General features: G+C 39.9%; 1 protein-coding gene across 1 annotated transcript in view; it reads left to right on the forward strand.

Annotated features, from left to right (window-relative positions):
• The first annotated feature begins 1,671 nt into the window (after window positions 1-1,671).
• Window positions 1,672-23,849, forward strand: part of LOC115613440 (opsin-5-like) — a 30,351-nt gene continuing 8,173 nt past the window's right edge. Inside the window, exons 1-2 of the mRNA XM_030498824.1 lie at window positions 1,672-1,934; window positions 10,461-10,666. Coding sequence (XP_030354684.1) covers window positions 1,814-1,934; window positions 10,461-10,666 — 327 coding nt within the window. The 5' untranslated portion in view covers window positions 1,672-1,813. The remainder of the gene's footprint in view (window positions 1,935-10,460; window positions 10,667-23,849) is intronic.

Genomic DNA, 23,849 nt, shown 5'->3' on the forward strand with positions numbered 1-23,849 from the left:
ATGCCAAACTCAGACTTTGACATCCAGACCTGTGCCAAATGCCATGGAAAAACTGCTGGTGCATAAAGGGAAGCGATCAGCAAGCATGTTCTACCACCTCAGCACTGCCTGTGGTGTAGGAGACCAGCACTCCCTGTACTCACCACAGGGTAAGTCCCAGGTCACTCTGTCACAGTCTGCTAAACAGTGTGGTTTAGGAGGCTTGTCAGGGTGAAACTCCAGCTGCCTGTAGACAGACTTAGGAAGAGGTCTCTACAGAGAGTCAGCAAGAGGTGGGCTGTGGCTAGTAGGTGGGAAAATCAGGCCGCTTGGCTGCTTAAATGGGATGTGTGGGAGATGCCAGACCAATGCTGCAGACTTTAGGTTGGAGAAAGAGAGCAGCACTCCAGTAACTGGTGCAAGAGTGAGATAGCCAGGGACTAGTCGAGCCTAGCACCCTTGCAAGGGACTTCAGTGAAGTGAACGTGTGGGTCGCTGTCCTCACCATTAGCTGGAAGGCTAATGTCTTTCACTGCAATGAGGCTATTTCTCCTTGCTGTGAAGAATTGCTCTGCCGTTTTATTCTTGTCCCATATACTTTATTCCCCTGTCTTGTGGTGAGGCTATCATAACAAACACAGAGAAAGCTTGATGGGACTAATCAATCTGCTCAGGAGGGACAAAGCCAGCCCATGGACAGTGGAGGTTCCTGGTGAGGTACTTTGCTTCCTTCCTCTGGGTGCATCCACGGGGGCTGATTTGCTGCCCCAGGGTGGAAGGGACAAGCTGGTTGGGCACCAAGAGGCATACAGGGATTTCAGTGCAGCAAGAGTGTGTTGCTCACCAGGAAGGCTTTGCTGCCTCAGTTGAATTAATTCAGTCTCAAATTTTTTAATTATGACTACAACCTGATTGGTGAGAGAGCCCATATCTGAAATACAATCATGAACACCTCAGTAAAGACTAAAAATACTCCAAACTGACTCACTTAAATCACATGTGATACGTCTCCTCAACAATATGAGATCCCATTTTTTTTCAACAGTGTGGTTAAATCTAACTTTACTTGGAGTGTACTAGATTGGAGGGTGCTTAGCAGTCTAAAATTACAATTCAAAAGACTTACTTCATTTTCTTTCAAGCTGTACTGGAAATTATCTTCCCTTCTTTTTAAATTAGCAACTATCCTGCTGGTAAAGTAACTTCATAGCTGATTTCTTCCGCTGTGTTAAAGTCACTTTATCAGGCAGTGATACCTCCCCGTGTTTTTTTACTGTGCCCCTTTGTTTTTTGGGGTTTTTTTTTTTTTTTTTTGTTGTTGTTGTTTGGTTTTTGGGGTTTTTTTAATTTATTTTAATCTGTATAAGATTTTTCATCAATTTCATTTGAACTAAACCCCTACTGGTCTTCTGTGAAAACAAAAAGACAAAAGTACTGCTTTTTGGCAACATATCGATATGTACCCTGTGGGTGTGCCTGTGAGCCTGGAGATTATGTGGTATCACCCTGTTTTAAAGCAAGTTTTCTTTTTGTCAGATACATACTTGTCATTAAAGATCTCTGCATGTAGCAGTAATAAGGATATAAGGAAATCTGCTGTCTTGGGCTGGCCACAGATTCACAAACTGTATTAATAGATAGGATTAGTGAAGAAGAACAGGTCAGAAGGCTGCAAAGCTCCTGTCCCTTGAGATTTCCTTCTTTAGATCATTAGTCTCATTGAAGAGCTCCTTTGGATACAGGGAGCAGAAACTAAGGAAAAGGCTGCAACCATTTCATTTAACCAGGACATACTGAGGAAAGGGCAATTTCTGGGTCACAATCTCCGCTGAAAATGTCTGTCCAGTTTTCTTCACAGGCACCCTGGAGGAACAACAACATCAGTTTTCTGAGCAGAGAGGCAGCTGTTACAGAGCAAGGAGAGACTATCATAGGTTTCTACCTGCTGGCTTTAGGTATGTGCTCAGCTTGGGTGTGGAAGGAAGCTCCTAAGTAGAGTTTGGTGTCATGTTCAAAGTGATTCATTTGGGTTTCGTTGCTAATGGAACAGGATGTTAGAAAATACAACTCATCAGCTATTAGAAGACCAAAAAGGTATAGCTTTCTTTTGTTAAAAGGAGATTAGTAATCAATGCAGAAATCTTGAGGGGTAAAAAAAAGTAGTCAAGCCTGTAAACTTTAATGTTCACTAAACTTAATATGTAGGAAGATTTTAAAAGTACCTTATCAGAAGTATGTGATACTTCTGTGTCTTCTCATGTCTTGGTAGCACTGAATTAATGTTCTGTGATTTCCAGTATTGACTGCTGATGGTTCGTTGGTGTCCTACAATTACCTCCTCCAGACAGAAAGTATGTTTCTGTATTTACAACTTCTTTTTAAATGTTTTCAACTTTTTTTCAACTATTTGTACTGCTCTTACTTTAAACATTTGATGCACATAGAAATTAACTTCTTCAAATAGAAGCTGTGAAAGATCTAAATACTAGAACATTAGTATGTTAGCAGCCTGTGCTGTGTTAGCAGCCACAATATTGTATGTTTACTTTGGTCTTGCTGCAAGGCAGCTATTGTAAGTGTATAATAAGGATTTGAAAATGGCACCCAATATGAATTCACTTTAATCCCAATGCAATTTTGATTTGGTTGTTTAGATATTGTCTATATGGGGCAGACTCATTGCAGGGTACAAGGAAACTTTATGAAATTCCAAAGAATGCATGTTTGCTAGGTAATCAAAATTTCCAACCATTTTTCCTCACGGGATGTTACAGGAAAACATAAGAATTATTAAATCTGTTTTTCTAAGGAGCATATACAAAAATATTTCTGGTTTTAAATGATTAAACAGATTTTTTCTTTTTCTAAGCTTATTACATATTTCAAGTAGCTTACTAGCCCTCAGCTTGTCCTTGAGAAAGTTCTACGTAAGTTACAATATAAAATGCTAAGTATTTTTATAAGTTTACATGAGATGATTTTTACCTATAAGAACTAGGGAGGAAAAAGTTGTGTTTAGAATAAAAACAGAGATTCTAGTAGAAAAATATATGGCTTCTGTCTTAGGAGACTTAATTAGAAGAGTGGCCATAAGATAAATCAGACTTGTTCCAATTTATCCCCAATCTGTTCACATCTGCGTATCCCTTCATGAATGGCTGGGAAATGGCTGCATCATCAGCTAATGAATTAATCAGTTGCACTTAAGACTAGAAAGAGCATCTTAGGTCAGCAAGGCCAGTCGCCTGCTGTGACAAGGTATAATCTCATTTACGAAGCTATTATGCTCTGGCATATAACTGGCTAGGGTTTTTTTGGCATTGCTACCACTTTTCTGATTGACAGCCTGTTCCTGATGTTGTTTCTGTGTTGGTTCTCTGTTGGGTAGGAGCCTTTCCATATACACTTAGCTAAAGTGATCACATCAAATTTATACTTGTTTTGTCACTCCTTTTAATTTTTTTTTTTTCTTTTTTCTTTACTTTCTTTTTCTTTTTTTTTCTTTTTTTCCTTTTTTTTTTTTTTTTTTTTGCCTGCAATTAACGTCCTACAGCCAATCTGTGTTCCTGAAGGAGTAATCATACCCTGTAATCAACCTTTGCATTCCTATGTTAAGCAAGTGTTGTTGGTTTTTAGTTTGGTTGTTTAGGAGTTTTTAAATTATAATTTAGATATATATAGTTATATATATTTACTATACATATAATTTATTTAGCTCCTGTCATAATATTGATATTTTTTCCCCTGTCATCCCAGCATATCACCTTTTACACTGTCTTTTACATCCTGGACACTTTTTTTTCAACTTATAGCCAGGGCTGAATGCTGCATCCAAGCAAGGTCTTGCCATCACCATTCACATTAATATTTATGCTTCCCCAGCTCTACTGATCCCTCTTAGTGTTGCCTCTGCATGACACTGGTAGATCAAGCTCCTTCCATCAATTGACCAACAGAGGTGTTTGCTGCTTCCTAATGGTGTCACGACATCTAGCAAATACTTTTTAAAATACCTATGTGCCTGAGCTTTTAGGTTGTCTGTTAGGTTTTGATTGCTCCAGATCCTTCTGCCAAGCTTATGAGTGCTTGGCATGTCATGGCTGCTGTTCTTGAAACTTACCTCCAGATTCAAGACTCGAGTTGCATTTCTTGTGCAGTACATATAACCAGACCTCATGTCTTTTACTCCTCAAAGGTCTACTGCCTCGCTTCTGAAAGCACCAACCATAACAATTTCCAGCTATTAGTTTTATGTACACCAATATCTCAGCCTATCTGGGAAGCAGAGATGTAGCAGAACAAAGTACTCTGTTACACAGACGCCCTTTTGCCCTTTTGGCAGCAGGACAAAGGCCACTCCATGTGTTACCTGCATTTCTTTAGGGGTCTGGAAAGACAATCTGCATTTGCAGTATTCTGTGGGTACTTCCTTACACAGAGTCCCAAAGATGTTCGTATTTATTACTTTTCGGGTTTTGTTGCCTTGGAAAACAGCTTCAGTGATTATACTTCTGTCACTGCTACGTGTTTTCTTCTCTTTTGAATCTAAGTACACCAGTGCACTTTTTTGCCAATTTTGATGAACATTTCCAACACCAAAGGGATGTATATGATTGGTGTTAACACTTACTCAGAAGATGGATTTCCTCTGAATCTCTTCACCTTCTCATGATAAAGTCCAAGCAAACTTTTTGGGTTTTGGCCAAGTCTTCCCACAGTTGCACATCTTGACGGAGGATGTGAATATCCAAGAACCATGGTCTAACACCTTTTGCTGAGATGAGGCCTCTTTACATGTCCCCTTCTGGAAATTCTCACATCACAGGTAGGGCAGATGTCATATGTGACAGACAAGACACTGATGGGTGTGGTATACATCATACTCCAGTCAGGCTGTATCACCTGCAGGTGATAGCAGCTACTGGTTTAGGTCAGCTGCCTCAGAATCCCCTTTCTGAAGGCAATGCTCTGTTTCCATCCTTCCCTTCCATGAGCTCAGAACTGTCTTTGACAGACAAGTGGGAGCTTCTCCTCCTGCTAGCATTACATCTCTTTGCCTATGCCCTAAGTGGCATAGTACCATGAAAAATCCTTGTATAGTTTAAATTATTAGGTGCAATTTAAAAGTCCTATCCACAGCTGCTGGCTATGTCAAACGTAGACCTGGGGGAAAAAGATAAACATTTTTTTCTTCATAACCACTGATTGGAATTTCTAAGTAAATTGTTCCTTTCTGCATTTATACACAACTTGTTCTGTGCTCATTTTCTCTATTATCACAGTTAACTGGGACTGTTAGAGTAAATGCTTGGCATGAAAGAAACTTGAAGTCAGTAGGAGATTATTTGTTAGAAAACAGATTTTGACTTTTTGTGAGTGCTTATATCAGCAAGCAGTACTGAGAGCATTACCAATCCCATTAGAAAACTGGAACAGACCACAGGACCCAAAGATGCGTTTAAATTGCACATGTTTCCACATCGTAAAAGTAAACTGTTATTTGACAAGTGACAGAGTGAGTGTTATTTTGGGACATTGTTTGACAGATAAATCTGAGAAGGTGGGAAAGGAAACAAGCTATTCGCAAAACATTCATCCACAAAAATATTGCATTTATTGAAAAACTAATCTCTCCACACTTTGTCAAGTCTAAAACATGATGACTCTTCTCCTTCCTGCCAAAATGGGCAATATGCCCTGGATAAGATAATGTGTATGTATAATTAGCAGTGAAGACTAAAAGTGGAGCAGGTTCACTTCACAGTTGCAATAGTTAATGACAGCTTTGCAAATTCCCTAGATTTTATCCCTGTTTTAAATAAAGGTTTCTAGTCTGAAAATCTTTTACAGCAGGCCTCTTCAGATAGACATTTATGCTTGTGTGTAGGTAGTTAAATCAGTAATTCATTCATGCCTGCTCTATATCTAGATACTCAATCCAATTTGTGTCCTAGAGATAAGGTTATTTGCTGAAGGGAAAGCGTAGCTTGTCTTGTGACATTGAGCCTTCACCTTTTGCTCTCATTTATTGAAATTGTCCATTTAAAGGTCCCTGCATATTTTAAACTGCTGATGGGTGTGCCATAACACCCATTTTTCTAATTCATTCTTGTCAGGCTTTACAAGTAAAGGCCATGCAACAATGTCTAATAATAAGTTTAAGTACAAAGCGTAATAACCTGTCTTATCTGGGCACAGATGCAGTCATCTATTGGATGACTGGCTTGGAGCTATCAGTTCCCTTGTACCAAATTTAACTCTGCAAAACATAAATTGAATGTTAACAATGAAATTGCATGCAGCCGTAGGTGTTTATTGTTTGTTCAAAGACCATCTCAGGTACATGATAGAAAAATAGGGGAATGGATGCTCAGTCTGGAGTGATTTGGAAGAAACTTTTGTAAAACTGTTGTACGCCCTCTTAGCTATTCCTAAAGTTAAACAATCTCTGTTCTCAGTCACTTCCATTAGAAAGATTTTCAATATCTTTAGTCATTCTTGCTGGCTGCTTTGTCAGTGCTTTCTTTGCACAGGCTGGCAGACAGCATGCAGATACAGGATAGGGTTTTGGTTCCTGACTACCACCATCTTGTTTGGCAGCCTTCTTGTGCCTCCCTTGGAAAGCATGGATAACAGCACCAGCTTCCTTTGTGGAGCACTTTTGACATCTGTGGATTTAAATGCTTTATTAGGGGGAATTATTCTAGGGCAAGGGTTACTACTGAATTATATAAGGGCAATACAACATTTTGAATATTGCTGTCCATCCTACTCCTTCTAACTCTCAGTGCCTGCAAATGTGATGCCAAGTACTTTTCTGTGGGTGCCAAAGGAATAAGGTGATTCCTTAGCTGTTCAATATTTAGCATTTATCAACACATTTAATTGATGATTGGAGGGCTGGAGCACCTCTCCTATGAAGACAGGCTGAGAGAGCTGGTCCTTTTCAGCCTGGAGAAGAGAAGGCTCAGGGGATATCTTAGGGTAGCTTTTCAATACCTAAAGAGGGCCTATAAGAATTCTGGAGAGAGACTTTTTACAAGGGCATGTAGGGATAGGACAAGAGTGAATGGCTTTAAACTGAAAGAGGGGAGATTTAGATTAGATGTTAGGAAAAGATTCTTTACTATGAGGGTGGTGAGACACTGAACAGGATGCCCAGAGAAGTGGGTGCCCCATCCCTGGCAGTGTTGAAGGCCAGGTTGGGTGGGGCTTTGAGCAACCTGATCTAGTGGAAGGTGCCCCTGCCCGTTGCAAGGGCGTTGGAACTAGATGATCTTTTAAGGTCCCTTCCAACCCAAACCATTCTATGATTCCATGATACTGCCAGTCTCATAGTAGCTATTCTCAGTCCTGCCTTGTGTTAAAAAACTTCAGTAATTATATGTTATCTGTGTGTTTTGCCACTTCAGAAGGGCCACCATCTCTTCATGAGCAGCCCATATCAGACAGCATTACAGCCAATGAAGAAAATGTGGTGATTCCTCTCTGAACCTTATGTTGGATGGAAGTGTTCACTTTCTTCTTATCTGCTGTTTTTTCTCTCTCAGCCACATTTTGACCTCTGACCTGTCATTTCTCACCAGGATTATCTTACGATGCTGGGGTTGGATTTGGGGTTTGGGTTTTATTTCTTTTGTATACTCTTGTGAATGAATATTGCTGGCAGCTTGAAAGAAAAGTGAAACTAGATCCCTCGGTTGTTTCTTTTCTATCCTCTGTTTCATTGAGATGCCACCTGATGATACCAAGGTCTTACAGCACTTCAAGATCCAGAGGTTTCTCTCTGGGCTCTCGATCTGCCTCAATCTACCCTGAGGCACATAATGCCTGCAAAGCAGTTGAAGAGATCCCTGCCCTCTCTGCGAGTGTCAGAGCTATTGCTGTGCTTCCTCTGCATTACGTTTTCAACCTTTTTGCCTGTCGTGCTGTCAGGTTTTGGGGGAGGGAAGATGTTTGGTTTGAGGTGTTTTTTTGGTTAGGCCACTGTTTTTGTTACTCTGCAGTTTACTGAGAATTAAGTTCCTCCAGGTTTTTTATCGCAGTATTAATATGGTCTACTACCCAGACAGATCTGACATTTTAGTGACTGGATAAGCCCGTTCAGGTTCTCCACCTGTTTTGTTTGAAAGGATTGTGCCTACCTGCAGAAATCATACTTGCTCTGTAAACTAATCTTCCTCAGTGCTTCCCTCATCCCCAATCTCATTGTATGAATGGAGCTCCAAAAAATTTTCACAAATACTGTGTCTCTGTCACCTCCATCTAAGAAGTATATTGTGGTTTTACATGACATTCTGCTTAATTTCTTCCTTAAGATACTTTAAGTGAAAACTCCCTTACCCTCCAGGCTGCGGGAATTGGCTCTACATGTTCCCACGAAGTACATGTGTCTTACGCTTTAAGGGTAGCCCTCTTACCCAATACACTGTGTTGACAAAATTCTGCTGTTTACAAAGGAGATGCCATTTTATTTTGTCTGACATTTTAAAAGCACTGTGTCTTCATATTGACAGGGAAAATATTTCCATGTCTACTGCCTTGAAAACTATCTTACCTTACAGAAGGTAGAGCTGACATACAGAAGCAACACAACCACCATGTTTGCATTGCAGACTACCCTAATGCATTCTCAAAGCTGCCATCCTCCATGCCCTGCTCTGTCTATTTATAATACCTAGACTCAGACAGAAGTCAGAAACAATTCCTGACTTAAGTGCATACAGCCATTCGAAATGAAATGTGATTAAGAAACATTGTCACCTAGTGACCAGAATAAGTTGTATTTATTATTGTTGATCTTATCCTTATAACAAGATATATATAAAATATATGTATGTATTTCAGCGTATCGTTGCAGCAGAGACTATTTCTGATTAATACCATACACCAACACGTCATGTCTTCCCAGTTCAAAAGCTCTTTAGTAAATTACGTGCATTTGCTCAGCAAGCCAGAGCATCAGCAGCCTGGCAATTTTGCCAAGAGAAATTATTAAAAGGAAATTGCTTTGCAGAAAAAGTAGTTCATAGTGCTGTCCCATCAACCACCTCCCTTCCCGCTCCAGACTACCCAGAACACCTCACTGGCTGGTAAGTACCCAGCCTTTCTGTTTGGAGAATAAGCACCTTGCTTTGGCATTTCAGCCCATGAGACTCCCGGATAGCCTGGACATTCAGAGACAGTTTCCTCCCCTCCCTTCCAAGCTGAGGTAGCCCAGCAGCAAACTGCTGGGTTCCTGACATATGGGGTTGTTGATGCTTCCTGGGGGAAGGCAGCTGCCCTCTTGCTACAACATCAAACCTATCAGCCATCTTTCATCTCGTGAACTCCTTTGAATATCCAGAGATGCTGCGCAATGCCATCATGCTGCAGGCACTCAAAGGAGGTAGTGCTTTGCTTAAAGTTACCAAGGTGAAGTGAGGCCCCCTATGTCAGCAGTGGCAGAGCTGGTTTGGAGTAGAAATAAGAGACAATGGGGAGCTGGTGCTGCCCAACCTGCTGCCCCACTCCAGCAGCGGCCCCAGAACCATCCCCTTCACTGGCTAAACCCCATTTTCAATACTGAGCCTGATGCTTAAGAGTAAACATTTTGTTAGAAGTCATTTGATTCTGCATGTCTACATCATTCCAAAAAGTGGGATGCATAGTACCACGGTCTTGCACTGATGGGTGGGTCAATAGCCATGCACATTTGGAAACTCCAGGTCTCTCCAACAAGTAAGTGGCTGACTCTTATCAGATTTACAGATAGCCCCCTTTCATTTTCTTCATGTAACTAGATATGTACATGTCAGGCATCTCCCTGGACAGTAAGAGAGAACACATCTTTCTTTAAAAATAAATAAGGACTTTAAAGCTTTCAAAAGGTCTGTTCTAAATGTTCTCTTCATATAAATTACCAGGTATATAACTGAAAAATATTCCTATCAGCTTTGCCGCAAGGAGATCCTAGACTGTTCTAAGAGAAGAAACTTAATCTTATTAGCTGCACTTCAAGAGAGAGGATTGGTAAAGCAGCTCTCTAGCTATGTGTATGAACTTTCCATGTCCCTTGTTGCATACAATGCACCTAAATGGCTGCAGCTTTTGCAGATTGTTTGTAGTCTCTGCTCGACTCTGCCCATCTTTCCTCTTTCCTTTTTTTCCCAGCTGTTACATTTCATGAGTTTAATCTATCTAGTTAAGAAACAAAACCCAACCTTCTCTAGGCCTTTAAATGGTGGATCTTTGACAAATGCAGCAGCAGCTTTTCATGTTTGTTCTGTTTTATTGCCAGTGTTATTCACTTATTCCTGCTTCTGAAATGTACCCAGCTACTTAAAAAGGCTTCATGCATAGGTTTTCCAATGAATAATCTGGTTTAATATGTTTCTAATGGAACAAAAAGAAGAGACATCACACATTTACGTACTGAACTGCTTCTTGCTTTATTTGCTTTTTGATTCATGGATTTTTTTTTTTATATTTTTTTTTTCCAGGTTGGCTGTCCTGGTTTGGAAATAGTATTGTGATTTTTGTTCTGTATAAACAAAGACATCTTCTGCAGCCCACTGACTACCTCACATTTAACTTGGCAGTGTCAGATGCTAGCATCTCTGTGTTTGGTTATTCACGGGGGATCATTGAAATCTTCAATGTCTTCAGAGATGATGGCTTCATTATCACATCAATATGGACTTGCCAGGTAAGACTGGATTGCACTTAATTAGACAAAATAGGTGTAGCTATTTGTGTGTATATGCTGTATATAAATAACCAGACAGGTCCAAAAGAGTGGAAAGAAGTACTGACTGACCTTCCAAAAGGATAGTGTTCTTTTCTGTTACACCCATAAATCTATGCATTTGACCAGTGTTCGACCAATTTTCAGTGGTTTTTTTTCTCTGTCTATTTGCAATAGTTCCTATTTGTTTGGGAGTTTACTTCATGTCATAGCTCCCACTCATGTTGTAAAGCTAAGGTGCAGGCTGCATTTGTTTTCGGCCCCTCTGAAGTCAACCTGATTGTTTGCTCTTTAACATTTGACTTAAAGCAATACAGACTCCTCCTTGGCAAGGCATGTAGAGCAAAGCCTCCATGCAGAATATGGGTATACCCATATATTTTAGCATACATCTTCTTGTACTAGATCAGTTGTAACTTTTCAATCTTACCCCTAATTCTTGGTTGGTTTGTTGCCTGTGGTACGATGAGTGACTTAACTTTATGGCGCAGTCATCGCTGAACTCGAAGGCAGCTTTTTGTTGGAAAACTCAGAAAATGTTATTGGGGTTAATTCTGAAACACACCTGCATAGTCAGAATATAAACACATCTCATGGATAGATAGACACAAGCCTGGCTCCCTGGTGCTTTCAGTAACCTCTGTGAGAAAGATTATACTTAGCGTGTCTGTTTCATGAGGGGATCAAAATCTGAAAATGACAGGATAGCTCATGGCAAGGTGTAAGAAAGATCATGATGAAGAAAAAGGGAGAGAGAAATAATCGTATTTTCTTGGGGGTTTTTTCTTGTTGTTGGGGTTTTTTTTCCCAATGTAAAAAAGTTGAACAATTATGCAACATAGATGAAAGAGCTTTTATAGCTCATGTCCCCTCCTTTTCAACAGAAAGGTTCAGTTTCCCCAGAGAAAGACTTCCCTCAGATTCCGATTAATGTAGGAGCTGTAGCCACATCTGAAAAATTGTTATTTTTGCTTAAAATGTATGTCTATAGCTATTTGGCAGAAAAGAATTTATCAAAATGAAGCCAACTGTCTTCTCAGCAAAACCACACTATTTCTTTAATGAGATCACCTACAATTACTATCTAAGGTCTGTTGAGGAGAAACTTTGAGGACATCTCTAATTTTTTTTTTTTGATGGAAACCTTTGAAGTCATCAGATAAACAGAGACATAACTGCAAACTGTAAAATTCACACCCACACTCAGAATTAAACAGATTCATGTTTTACCCTGTTTCAAAGAAGATTAGAACTGTGCTTAAGAAAGGAAAGATGAAATCTGGATCTCCAAGGTCAGTTCTAGCTTTGCTGTGGACATCCTATGTAAGACAGGGCAAGCCATTCAGTGTGAAATCCTGAACCAAGGTCAGGTATAGCTTAACATTTACAACTATCAGGTTGAAAGAGGTAATGTTTAATGACCTGTTTTGCCTTCTCAGTCCAAGCTCTTCCAGAGCCCCATATATGCTGTGGTTCCTTTTTTGTGCTGTAAAAAACAGCATATGCAGGGGTTGACATGGCATGGCACACTATGTCCACAATCAATCTCTTGGTTTGCATGGGAGTCTTCTGTCAGCAGCCTTACAGCTTTTTTCCGTGGTTCCTCTGCCTGGGAGTCCCTCTTTGGCTGACCGAGCTATTTAGAGTCTTGTTAAAATGATCTGGCTTTTTTTTTTTTTTTTTTAGATGTAGAGAGACTGGAATAAAGGTGTGCTTGAATTTAATGTGATGGAGGTGAGCTTAATCTTGCTGTGCTTGAAGTGACTTTACAAGGAGAGAAGCAGTCAGTAATATTTTTGGGGTACCAGGTAGTGTGTTGGTCAGGGTGCGTTAAGTAATCTTATTTGGATCTTCCAGTTTTAAACATAATTCATTTGTAAAATATGGACATCAAGAAAAGTTTTAAGGTATTGAGATCCGAAGATTTTTTTGAAGACATTAATAATGCATTGGCTTTTCTAAAGACTCTGATTTACAAAATGTTAAAGTTTCTCCTTTGGTAATCCACTGTAAAAGTTAACATTTATCATTTCAAATAGAAACTGATACTGTATTAACGGTAACCCAGAAAAGCCATTTTGTACTCTGAATTAATAGTTTGAACCGGTTGTGACTTGTTGAGTGGTTGAGCTGGTTGTGGCTTGTTGAGAGAATATCGTGTAGGATTCCTGTTTCCATCAAAATTTTGTTCTGTGTTGGGTGGGTTGGGGTGTCTCAGAAACATTTTTAAACCCTGACATCCATCTTCTTGATTATTAAGCTTGACAAAACAGAAGCCAGTGATGAAAAAGAAACTTACAGAAGTAGAGTGGTTTGGAGTTTAGGAAGAATATGTGCAGAAATAGTGGAAAACTTCTGTGCATAAAAAAGATGCGAATGTTTCTCTGTGTGTGTGGACAGCCATCACAAAGGTCATTCTAAAAATGTTCAATGTTGAACAGTGGTAGGGTTTTGATTGCTTGGATTTTATTATTTATAAAATGTAGTACATTCATAATCCTACCAGAATGGATCTCACTTCTGGAACATAAGAAGTGAGGAGCATGGTGCCAGGAAGGTAAAGACCATGCTTTCTGTCACATGTCTCTGAAGTCAGTGTCTCTTGTTCACCTCACCACACTCAAGCTCCTCTGCAAGTAGCTGGGGTGACAATTTGAGCTGTTGCACACATGAACATGGCTCTCTCCTTAGCATGGCCCATGTGTTTCCCCTTACTTGGTTTGTTTTGCTGAGTCCAGAGGATGGACTTATTTGGCTTTCTGTCATTGTCCATTTCACTACACATTTGCTCTTATTTGATCAGTCAGCTTCTGCTGTCAGGTATGCTTAGGGAAACCTTATCTTCCCAAGCTAGCCTGTCATTTCTGTTTATGAAGAAATTTTATGAGCTCACCTTACTTAATCCACCTAACTATTTGCCTTTTCTCTGTCTCTGGCCTCCTTCTGTACCCTCAGGTAACATTGTCAAAATTAAGGTTCACCATTCTTGGCTGCCCCACTTAGAGGGAGTGGGGAGAAAACAGGCAGATACTACTTCTCTTTCAAAACAGCTTAGTCTGTGAAAACGCTCTGTAACAAAAGATGCATCTCCAGCTAAAAGGACCAGCTCACAGCACACTTGATGAATAGGGCAGAATATGTGCTCCTGTTCTTCTCCTCTGAATGGAAGAAATGCCACTATTCTTCCCCATGCCAAACATTATTTTTCTCTTTGGAGGTCTGACAGAGCTCTCCTCTCATGAATGAGGTCATGTGGTAGGTCTGTATACAAATGCTGCCCCTGCTGAATGCTGTGTACTGATTTTGTTTTCCAAAAGTGGCTTTTGGACTCTGCTTTTACTTCTTGTTTATCCGTTCCCTGCTCTACCACTGTGTTTTAGTCCTGATCTGGACAGCCAGTCTCTAACACATAATTGTTTTAGCCTCTGGTAATATTATTAGTAAGTAAACTAGTTTATATAGTAAAGTTCAAGTCAGGGAATGTAAGCTAGTGACCAAGATCCATCTGTTCCCCTACTGACCATATTTCTATTGAAAAGCTACCTCAGGATATATTTTTGTCCTTCCCATGTGTTTTTTATTCTCGTCTTCTGCTGAATAAGAATTTTCACTGAAACCTGCAAATAACATGTACAAATGTTCTTACATGTAGAGAAACATTAATTCCCTGCAGGTAAACACCACAGTTTCTTCTAAACTTTATTAATCAACCAACAGAAAGTTTTCCTTCTATTTCTTAATCGTAGAATGGTTTGGGTTAGAAGGGGCCTTAGAGATCATCTAGTTCCAACCCCCCTGCCACAGGCACGGGCACCTTCCACTAGACCAGGTTGCTCAAAGCCCCATCCAGCGTGGCTTTCGTGAGGTAAAAACAAATGATGCAGGCTTCAGGAAGCCTTTAAATATATGGGAAGGGTTATAACCTCTCTGATCCCCACAGGTGCATTGCAGTCATGTCAGAAACCCAAGGGTGGGCTGTGGGGTGCCTTAGAATTTGAAATCCTTCATAATCCTGGTACTTCAGTTTAAACTTTTTTCCACTAATTCGCTTTTTTTTTTTTTTTTTCTATGAGGGTCAAGAAAATTAACTGCTCTTATTATGTGCTCACTTTGTTGGTATAAGCATCTTTAAAAAAACATTATTTCTGAACAGTTTCTTATGTATAAGATGTAACTCAGCTGCGTGCACAGAGGAAGACGTAGTTATCTGCATGTCATGGTGCCATCACAGACATATCCGCTGCCACTGACATGCGGACTGATGCTATTATCACAGATGCACTCACCTCACTAACGGTGTGGGTATCCCCAGTCCATCTGGCCAGCCAGATGGTGACAGAGCATCCCCAAACAGATTCAGCTCTGAACAGAAACAGCCTCAGGAGGAACAAAAAAAACCCCAACAATTGTTCAGCTTTGAGGTATTAGTGAGCACCAGAGTAGCCTGCCTGTCAGGATTCAGCCCACACTGCCTCTGTCCCTGCAGCCTGCCCTCGCCATCCCACCAAGGGACAGCCTGAAAGAACCTGCCCTCACCCTCTTTGGCTGAAGCTGCTTTGTGCTGTGCAGAATAGTAAAGCCACTGGGGGGAGCAGGAGAGAGACTGAGAAATGACCGTCTCGCTGTGTGGTTGGGTTTACTAGATAGCAGTGAGGAAACCTAGTTTTGAATCCTGCAGTGCTTAATGCTTTGATGTATAAATAGCACTTCTGTATTTCTTTCTGGCATACCCTGGATAGAAACAACTGGCAATGCAGTGACCAGCCATAAGCCCCACACTGCATGCATGTATTGTTTTACTTGGTTATCCCTAACACATTTATGCACAGTTCACTTGAGAGCACCAGACCTGTGACATATATGCATCCTGACAGAGCATGAAGTGGCCAGGAAGTCCAAAATTTTCTAGATGTGCCAGACTTGGTGCATGTCCATTGAGGAGTACGTGGCCCAAGGAAATGTCTGTGATTTCTTGCACTTTCGCAGACTTTTCCAAATCATGGTGGTGTAGCTGACCAAGTTGCTGACCTTACCCCCTTTTGTAGATTCAGTTTCCAGTCACTGCTTCTCACTGGAACATAAAAAAGCCAGCATTTTTTTATGTTATTAAATGTGTAGAGGTCTAGTATGACATTTCTGGAGAAGAAGTAGTGTCTGTCTTTTGTAAAATTAGAGGTGGGGATCTGAAACACCAAAAGGAAAATTTAAACAGTAGGAAATCCTGAGATCAGTAAGATGAGCATACATGGGCTCCTTTCAGAAGTTTTGAGAGGAGGACTTGTAATCATGAATGAGTTCTTTTATATTTTATTCATGACATTTGCTTCCTTAGAACATGCATTTATCTCTTTTTCATATACTAAAATGTTGTAAAATATTGCTAAATCTTGTCTGATGAGGAAACAGAAGATTAATACCTTCTTTTTATAAGAAAATGTTCCATAAATTGTCTGATAAATCAAAAACCCTAAAGGCAGGTATGTTGTTTTATAAATAGAGTAGATTTGAAGGACATTAATTTCTGTCTATCTAATATAACTGGTAAACCCAAGCAATTGTTGGCTTAGCTAGAATACTGAGTCTTTTGACTCAGTTTGTGATTTTATGCATTTGGAAATGCCAAGACAGTGTTTAGGTATTACTGTATGTAGTATGTAGGTATTATTCCATCACATTCTGGGTGAGATGACTGACCAGTGGTAGCTCAGCAGTAAGTATGACCAGGTAATAAAAGCAATGTCAGATAGAAAGGACCAAAATGAAACTTAACAGGCTTCCTTTCTCCTAACTTCCTAGTATTTGGGAGATTATTGAAGAAAACCCAGGCAAATCCACAAGCTGTTCATCTTTAACCCTAGAAACATTCACTGACGTAGATGAAGGTTTGGTCCCACTCATCCTCCCCTGCAGCTAGCTATGAGGAGATGTAGTGATGGTTGCTATAAGTAAGTGTCTTTGCCCACATCTGAGAGTACTTGAATGTTCTTCCACTTTTTTCCTATTCTCTCTCCCTGTTGGAACAGTCTGTGCAGACACACCTTGAGTTCACTAGTACTTACGTGCAGTGGAGCCAGAACTCATGCTACAGGAGTACATTTGTCCTCAGCATGGCTTTCAGTGTCAGACTAACTTTGGCAGAGGTTTTCAATCCAAAAACTGAGCTAGACCAAAGAAGCTAGCTCAGACTTGGCTTGGTGTAGAGAGTCTTGCAGTATCACTGTGTCCAAACATTTAGTTCTAAGATTGAGGCTTTGCTGGAAGAAACCAGATTTTTTTTTTTGTCTCAAATTGTAATAGTGCAGAAATGTCTACTTAGTTGAAAAATGTTTAGCTATCTACCTATAAGATGCTAAAAGAAATTAAGTTGAATGTAAAACCTGGGTGAAATAATAGTTATTGACTATCCTAGCACAGTACTGTGGTGTGCTGTTGCTGGGATTTTACTTGATTATAGCTTATCATTTCTGACATTTCAGTAAGACGAAAATAACCCAACATCAAAATGTGGAACTGGCACTAAGAGCATTAACAGATAAAACAGGTGTTAAAGGTGCTGAAGAAAAGCTGTGCAACGTTAGCTCTGTATTCAGCTCACCTTAGCACACAGATTCGCTGTGAAATGTAGGATATGGAGACTGATCTATAAAACAAAATCAAAAAAAGAGTGCCCTTTACTTTGCCTGTGCTGTGCTAAAAAAGTCTTCCTCTCCCAGATATGATTTTCTGGGGGGAAAAAAAAAGTTATATCTCAAATATAAACACTAAAATATATTCTCATTCTTGTTTCCTTGCATAACTGAGATTTGGATACTGAAAAAAGTTACAGAGGTATTAGTCTTCCCTGTTTCTTTATTTCTGGTCCACCTTGATATAATCTTGAAAAGCACACTGCAGTCAAAGAGGTAAAAGAAACTCACGTAGACATCTGTGAGCTAAATTTTAATGAGAAAAATACTTTGTCTGCAGGGAAGGGAGGAAAAACCGTGCCTTTGCACAAACAGAATCATTAGCAACATAGAAGATCATTTCAGTGTAACTAATGCGGCTGAATGGAAGTTATGCCAGTTTTCATTAGCCATCAATTCTCACTCATTTTCCTGTAAATTATTATTTCTGCAGCCAATTGAGACAAATTAGGGAAATTGCCTATTTGGTGCTTGAAAAATTATGAATGCTTAAACTATCCGTTTCCTTGTTTAACAAGTCTGACATAGCTCCTCCCATGCCACCCAAGCACTGCGTCAAACCACACACTACTGCCTGGAAAAGGCATTTGTTGTCTCATAGTGCTCCTACAGCACCAGAAATTTCCAAAGCCTAAACTTTGATTCCTGCAGTAGCTTTTCTCCCAGAGCGCTTTGAAATATCCTTTTCTTGCTTCCTTATGTGGAAAATAGTAGCCTTCCTCCATCTTCTGTGCTGATGTGTGTTTCTAAGAGATTAAAAGTTTTCTCTCAAAAAATGCTATTACTTACCTTTGTAATTCAAGATCTTCTCACCACAGGGCTGAACAATTCATGTTCTACTGGCTCTTCCTTGTGTGCCACATCCTCTCACTGACTTTAAACCTAAATTTCATATGAAACTTAAATATCACCCTCATAATATCTGTAAGTATCTTAAATAGTCCTACCTCATGTTTACTCATCTTCCATTTCACATGTATTAAGTCAGTATACTGCTAGTGTGTAGGAAGCAATTTGTGTCCTGACCCAGATTCTGTGCTGACTGACTCGATGACAAGGTGACTGTTGCTTGCAATGGGCTGTATATGGCATGACATCCAGGATTTCCACACCACTGTCCCTGCAGAAGGGACATTGCACCTACTGGCTTTCCAGATAGCTCTTTAAGACCAAGAATAGTGTGTATCTTTTACACTTCCTTCCAGGCTCTCCCCAGGCTACTAGGACTCCTTGGCAACGTGTGTGACTCTCCTGTTAGGAGCTGTGAAGTCCAGCTTACTGTACACAGTTGTGATGTGAAAGCCCTAACAGCCCGTTCTCAGTTTAGGGACTATAAGAAATTTCTTGAGATTAATCAGTTATCTTCTGTTTCTCTGGGTATTTTGGTACAGGATACAGAGGAGACAAGAGCATCAACCTAAAAGGAAATCTCCTAGTAGCCATTCAGTTCTGGCTTTCAGGAACGTAGCATGCTCTTGTCTTGGCCCCTTAATGGCTGAGTTGGTACCAACCTGCCCTGCATTGTGCTTAGGAGCTTTATGAGCAGAAGAATAAGTTCCATGGTAGGCATTCAGCCAGCAGTCAGAGATGACCTTGTATTAACCTGATGGTGGCTACGTAAGCAGATTCCTTCTTCCTGGGAAACAACACAGACAATTGTACTTTGGAGAATGTGGAGGGTCACTTGTAATCTCTGGGCTGTCCTTGCAGAGCCTGTGAACAGCCCGTGAACAGCCTCTGCTTCCCATGGGATATGTGTAAGCCTACAGAAACATTTACCATGATATTCTGAAAAGGCAAAGATAGCACTTCCCTAAAAAGCATGACTTTGATGTTAGTGGATCTCTGTTACTGGGGTAGGATCACCACAGGCCACAGAGCCAAGCTTTCTTTTCTGTGGAAATGTAAATATGAGGCAGGTAACTCATGAGGCTGTTTTCTTCTTTTATCTGTCTGTGTATCTTTTTGTTTATATTAACGTTGCTGCTAGCAATAAACAAGTAAGCTCTGAATTAACATCACCCAAGTGGAGGGAAGTTTTGGCTTAGTTTGCCACACTGAAAAGTGTTTTACAAAGTGTGGCATGGGTGTTCCCAGAGGGCAATGCTAGCGTTTCACATCTCGTGCTTCTGAATTTCCCTGTGCAGTAATTTACAGAAAGACAATGGTAATACAGCATTTAACCTGAAAATGGGAATCTTTCCACTGTATCTGGATCAATGAGTGGTATGAGCTACATGCTTGGTTACTTCCTCCCCATTCATTCTTCATGTGTGGACTGGAGAGATATAAAACCTTCCATGGTCCCACAGTACCAACCCAGAGCTAGAAAGTAGGTGCTCCCAAGCATGTGGAGATGGTGTACTTGAAGTAAGATTATAATCTAATTAGAAGGTCATAATCTAAGGGAATTCTGAAAGAAATTTCTACCTATTTGTTAAATTGTGTGCACTTGGTGGAGTTGTTACATTCATAACCGTGGTGGTTGCTAGAGGCATGTTCTACTATGAGTATAAATTGTGACCTGAGAAGGCTAAAACTTTAATAGCTAAAAGTCAGCCCAAAGTAAGTATACATTTAATTTCATTTGATTAACCCAATATATAAACCTAAAATAACTACAAGCAAACAAGTAGATTTTTTTCTGGTTCCCCTAACATTACTAAAGACGAAACCTGTATATATTAATAGGTGGCCCTAAATGTATGTTGAAATATGTAGTATAGTTAGTATAATTGCATATCTGTGCACATAATTGTATAGTGTAAACATTGCATTCATATTCTTCCTATCGTTAAAATATATGCCATCAACAGAAAGGTTTAGTCACTTGGTGAATGCAAAATACGGAGTGTCTGATGCTCTCACTTAACATTTTAAACTAATCCTGTAACATATCAGTTCTCTTGTTTATTCGTAAATGAAGTGCCATCTTGGGTTAATGCCATCACCTCTAAGAAGGGCTACCCTTGAAGCCTGCTGAGACATCTTAAAAGGCAGAATGCAACCATAGAACAGCAATGTCGCATGAGCAAAAGGCATTGTTGAAACTGTGGTAAACGATAAGTCTCTTTTACTTCTTGTATCGTAGGAAATCTTAAAGAAACAATTTGAGTGCTTTAGGAACACTAGGCATTAGGAGTTTTAAATAGTGTGAAGACTGACTTTGATTACAAATCTTGGTAGTTCTCATTTAACAGAAGAGTTACTATAGTCTGACATGTTATTGATATATTGGAGGATGGGAGAATTACGCTGTCATCAGATTCGAGTGCAATATTACTGCAAACTTTAAGAATTTGTTAAATTTTAAAACATACTCTATTCAAAGTTACCTACAATTGTTTTTCCAAATGTATTTCTTAAAGATTGATTTAAGTAATTTTTTGTCTCTTGAGATTGCAGGAGGTTTATTGCCATTATCTATTTACATTATGACCTTGCAATAATCTGATCTGTATTCAAAGAAATATTCAGAGAGAATTTATTGTGACGAGTTTAAATAATCCCTATTTAGAGTTCATCTTTTTCTTTACACGTATATTATCGCATATTTTATACAAGAGAAAGACAGGACGTTGTGGTTCTGAAGGGAAATAAGTGAACTTCGAGAAATTGCAACAGATTCACCAATCGGCCAGAGGAGGGAGCGATGCGACCTTTCTGGCTGGTGAGGTCAATGCTTCAGCCTAAATTGCCTAAAAAATTGCCTAAAGCTATTCTGGCAATCTGCTGTTGTGCCATTAAACCTTAATTAATCCAACAATAAGAACAATAGGTTATATTTTACTCTGTCTGCTTTAAATGAAGACACCCTTATGGATTCAGTAGGGATGCATAAGTATTAAAACTAGGAAAAATGGGGCACACCCAAGCTCATAGCTAAAAATTTAATAGTGCACTGGGGACTCCTGACTCTCCCTGTGTTGAAGCAAAGCTTAAGAAACGAATTTGCATGCAGTGGGAGCTTTATATATTGTGGGTTGTAAATAGTACACCAAGAACATTAGTGAGATTTAAAATCAGGCACAAGTACAAAGCAGAAAAAACATAGCCTTTTCTTCAGTTGTATCTTAGCTTCCAGGCAACATAAAGATAATGACCGAGTTCTGTGAGTATCTATATAGCCAAGGGAGTAATACTGGCATAGTGCTGACAGAAAAGCTTTTAAAACTGCTAATCTGCTCCTGTTTCTTAATGGATATAAAGAAAAGCTAGTGGATCAAAATTACCACACAACCAATTTTGTGTTTATGTGAAAATTCACTATTGCCTATTAACACTGCTGATTTTGATTGTAATTAACAACAGGAAGGCCGAAACTGAATTACACAGAAATGGAGGAAATAATATGCCTGTGGAAGGAAAGAGCTGGATGGGGCGGTAGGATAAAAGAAAATGAAAACCAGAACCAGGAAGGGGAAGAGAATCAATCTTCTGAAGCAGTTAAATGTTATCTACTATTCTAGTATTTCCTTGGCTGTCATTCCACATATCTTTAAAGAGGCAGAAGACTGAGAGTATATTTTTGTTACTTACATATATTAATATCTATGTCTATAGGAGTCAGAGCTATGCTAAAGCAGTTTTTTTCTGTTGCTAACTACTTTGGGTTCCAAGCAGTCACTTTGGTTGCTAGCTACAGTGAGCGTTGTCTGTTCAGGAGCAGAAAAAACAGCAGAGATCTTGCTTCTATATCCAGGAGGTGTATGCTTGAAGTAGGTTGGCTACAGCTAGAGTAAGATCCCTCATTTTCTTCTGAAGACATATGCCTAGGTGACACCAGCATAAAGGATAGATTTGCTGGGAAATGGCATATGCATAACTAGGCTCAAGAGCTAACTCGTTGCTGATATAGAAGTTTGGCAGGGATGATGCTGGTTTGAGGATCCTACTCCCAAAGCAGCACTAACCCTGTTGGATGCACTCTCATGTTTTAATGTTCCAGATGCCATGGCCTCTGTGTGGGCTGTTCTGCAGCTTGAGAGCCACCTTATTTACCTCCTTTATTTATTTCATCCTAGCACTCTTGTCATCCCCAGATCTCCCTCTCCTCCTTGGCATTTCACCCCATCAGCTGTTCCTAAACTACTGAGCCTGTGCCTAGCATGGGGGCAAGTAGCACAGATGCCCCCAGGAGACTGCTGCCACTTCATCCACTTGCTAACCTTATGGCCCTGGCCAATTTCTGATGATAGCCCCACACTAGTAGAAGCAACAGTATGTTGGTCTGCTCAAATGCTGTTATGAAATAGTACATAAACGAGACATGGCACTGACAATGGCTTGGTCCTGTGAACTATGTTGACTTAGGTAAAACTGAATTTATTTATTTATTTAGCAAGACACCACTCCAAAAAAATACATTTTGGCTTATTTTTCTTCTGATGACAGAGTTTCATCTTTAATGGTAGAGGGCAAGAGTGTACTTTTAGACCCACGTTCCTCCCTTGTAAGTGTGCTCAAGGGTTGTTTGAACTGATCACAATATAATTGTCTCTCTTTGGTCTGACATCAGGGAAAGGGGGCTGGGAGAAAAATGGTCACATCTGCAGGTGATACACCAATGAGTATCAGAAAAAATGTGAGGTTTATAGGAGGGCTATGAGACACACTGAGAAGCTTGTCCTACTTCTTCAGTGTTCAGTCTCATAGCTCTTTAGACTTAATTTCAAAGTGTTCATTTGCATAATTGCTGAAATACTGCTTCCTTTCTAATCTAACTAATGCAATTGCTTAAGCTTATGCAGCCTGGCTTCTCAGTAGTCCTTGGCCTCGCTGTTTTCCTCATCTATGAAGCATTGTTAGAGCAAACGGAGAAGTGGCAGCTGTTTGCATCAATAAGGCTAGTGAAATGCAGGTATTTCACCAATCTCCACAGCACACAGCAGGCCAAAATCAGATAAATGCAGCTTCTAGCAAGTAGCTGAGACATCCAAGGAAGTCTTTTTTTCTGGTGTAAACATGGTTGCGTTTATACCCCAAGCATGAGCTGATTGTAGGTGGGGCACAGGTGCATGTAAATTGTTGTAGTAGCAAGTCATGCATGAATTTAAAATGTGGTCAGTCGGTAAAAGTTGACATAAAAAAGTATATGGAGTCAATGTAAGGGCATTGGTAGCAAAAAAACAACTACCAGGGAAAGAAATGATGAAGCAGCCCATTCCTAAACCTTCACCCAATTCAATTTATACAATTTGCCATGGTCTCAGCTTTAAGCCTGGATTAAAGCCCCAGATTCAGTGCTGGGATAAACTGAATTCTGTGGAGTTGTGCCCATTCACACAAAGACAGAGGTTGTTCCTGTAGAATAATGATGTGCCTTTCTGCTGATAATTTTACGACTTGAATGCCAAGTTACAGTCCAGAGATGGTTGCTTAATATTCCTGCTTCCCTTGGTGTAAAACTGGCACCTCCAAGTGCTCCTCTGCTCTGGCTGGCTTGGTGTATCATCGCA

Source organism: Strigops habroptila, chromosome 10 (genome assembly GCF_004027225.2).
Source record: "Strigops habroptila isolate Jane chromosome 10, bStrHab1.2.pri, whole genome shotgun sequence".
Classification (NCBI taxonomy): Eukaryota; Metazoa; Chordata; class Aves; order Psittaciformes; family Psittacidae; genus Strigops; species Strigops habroptila.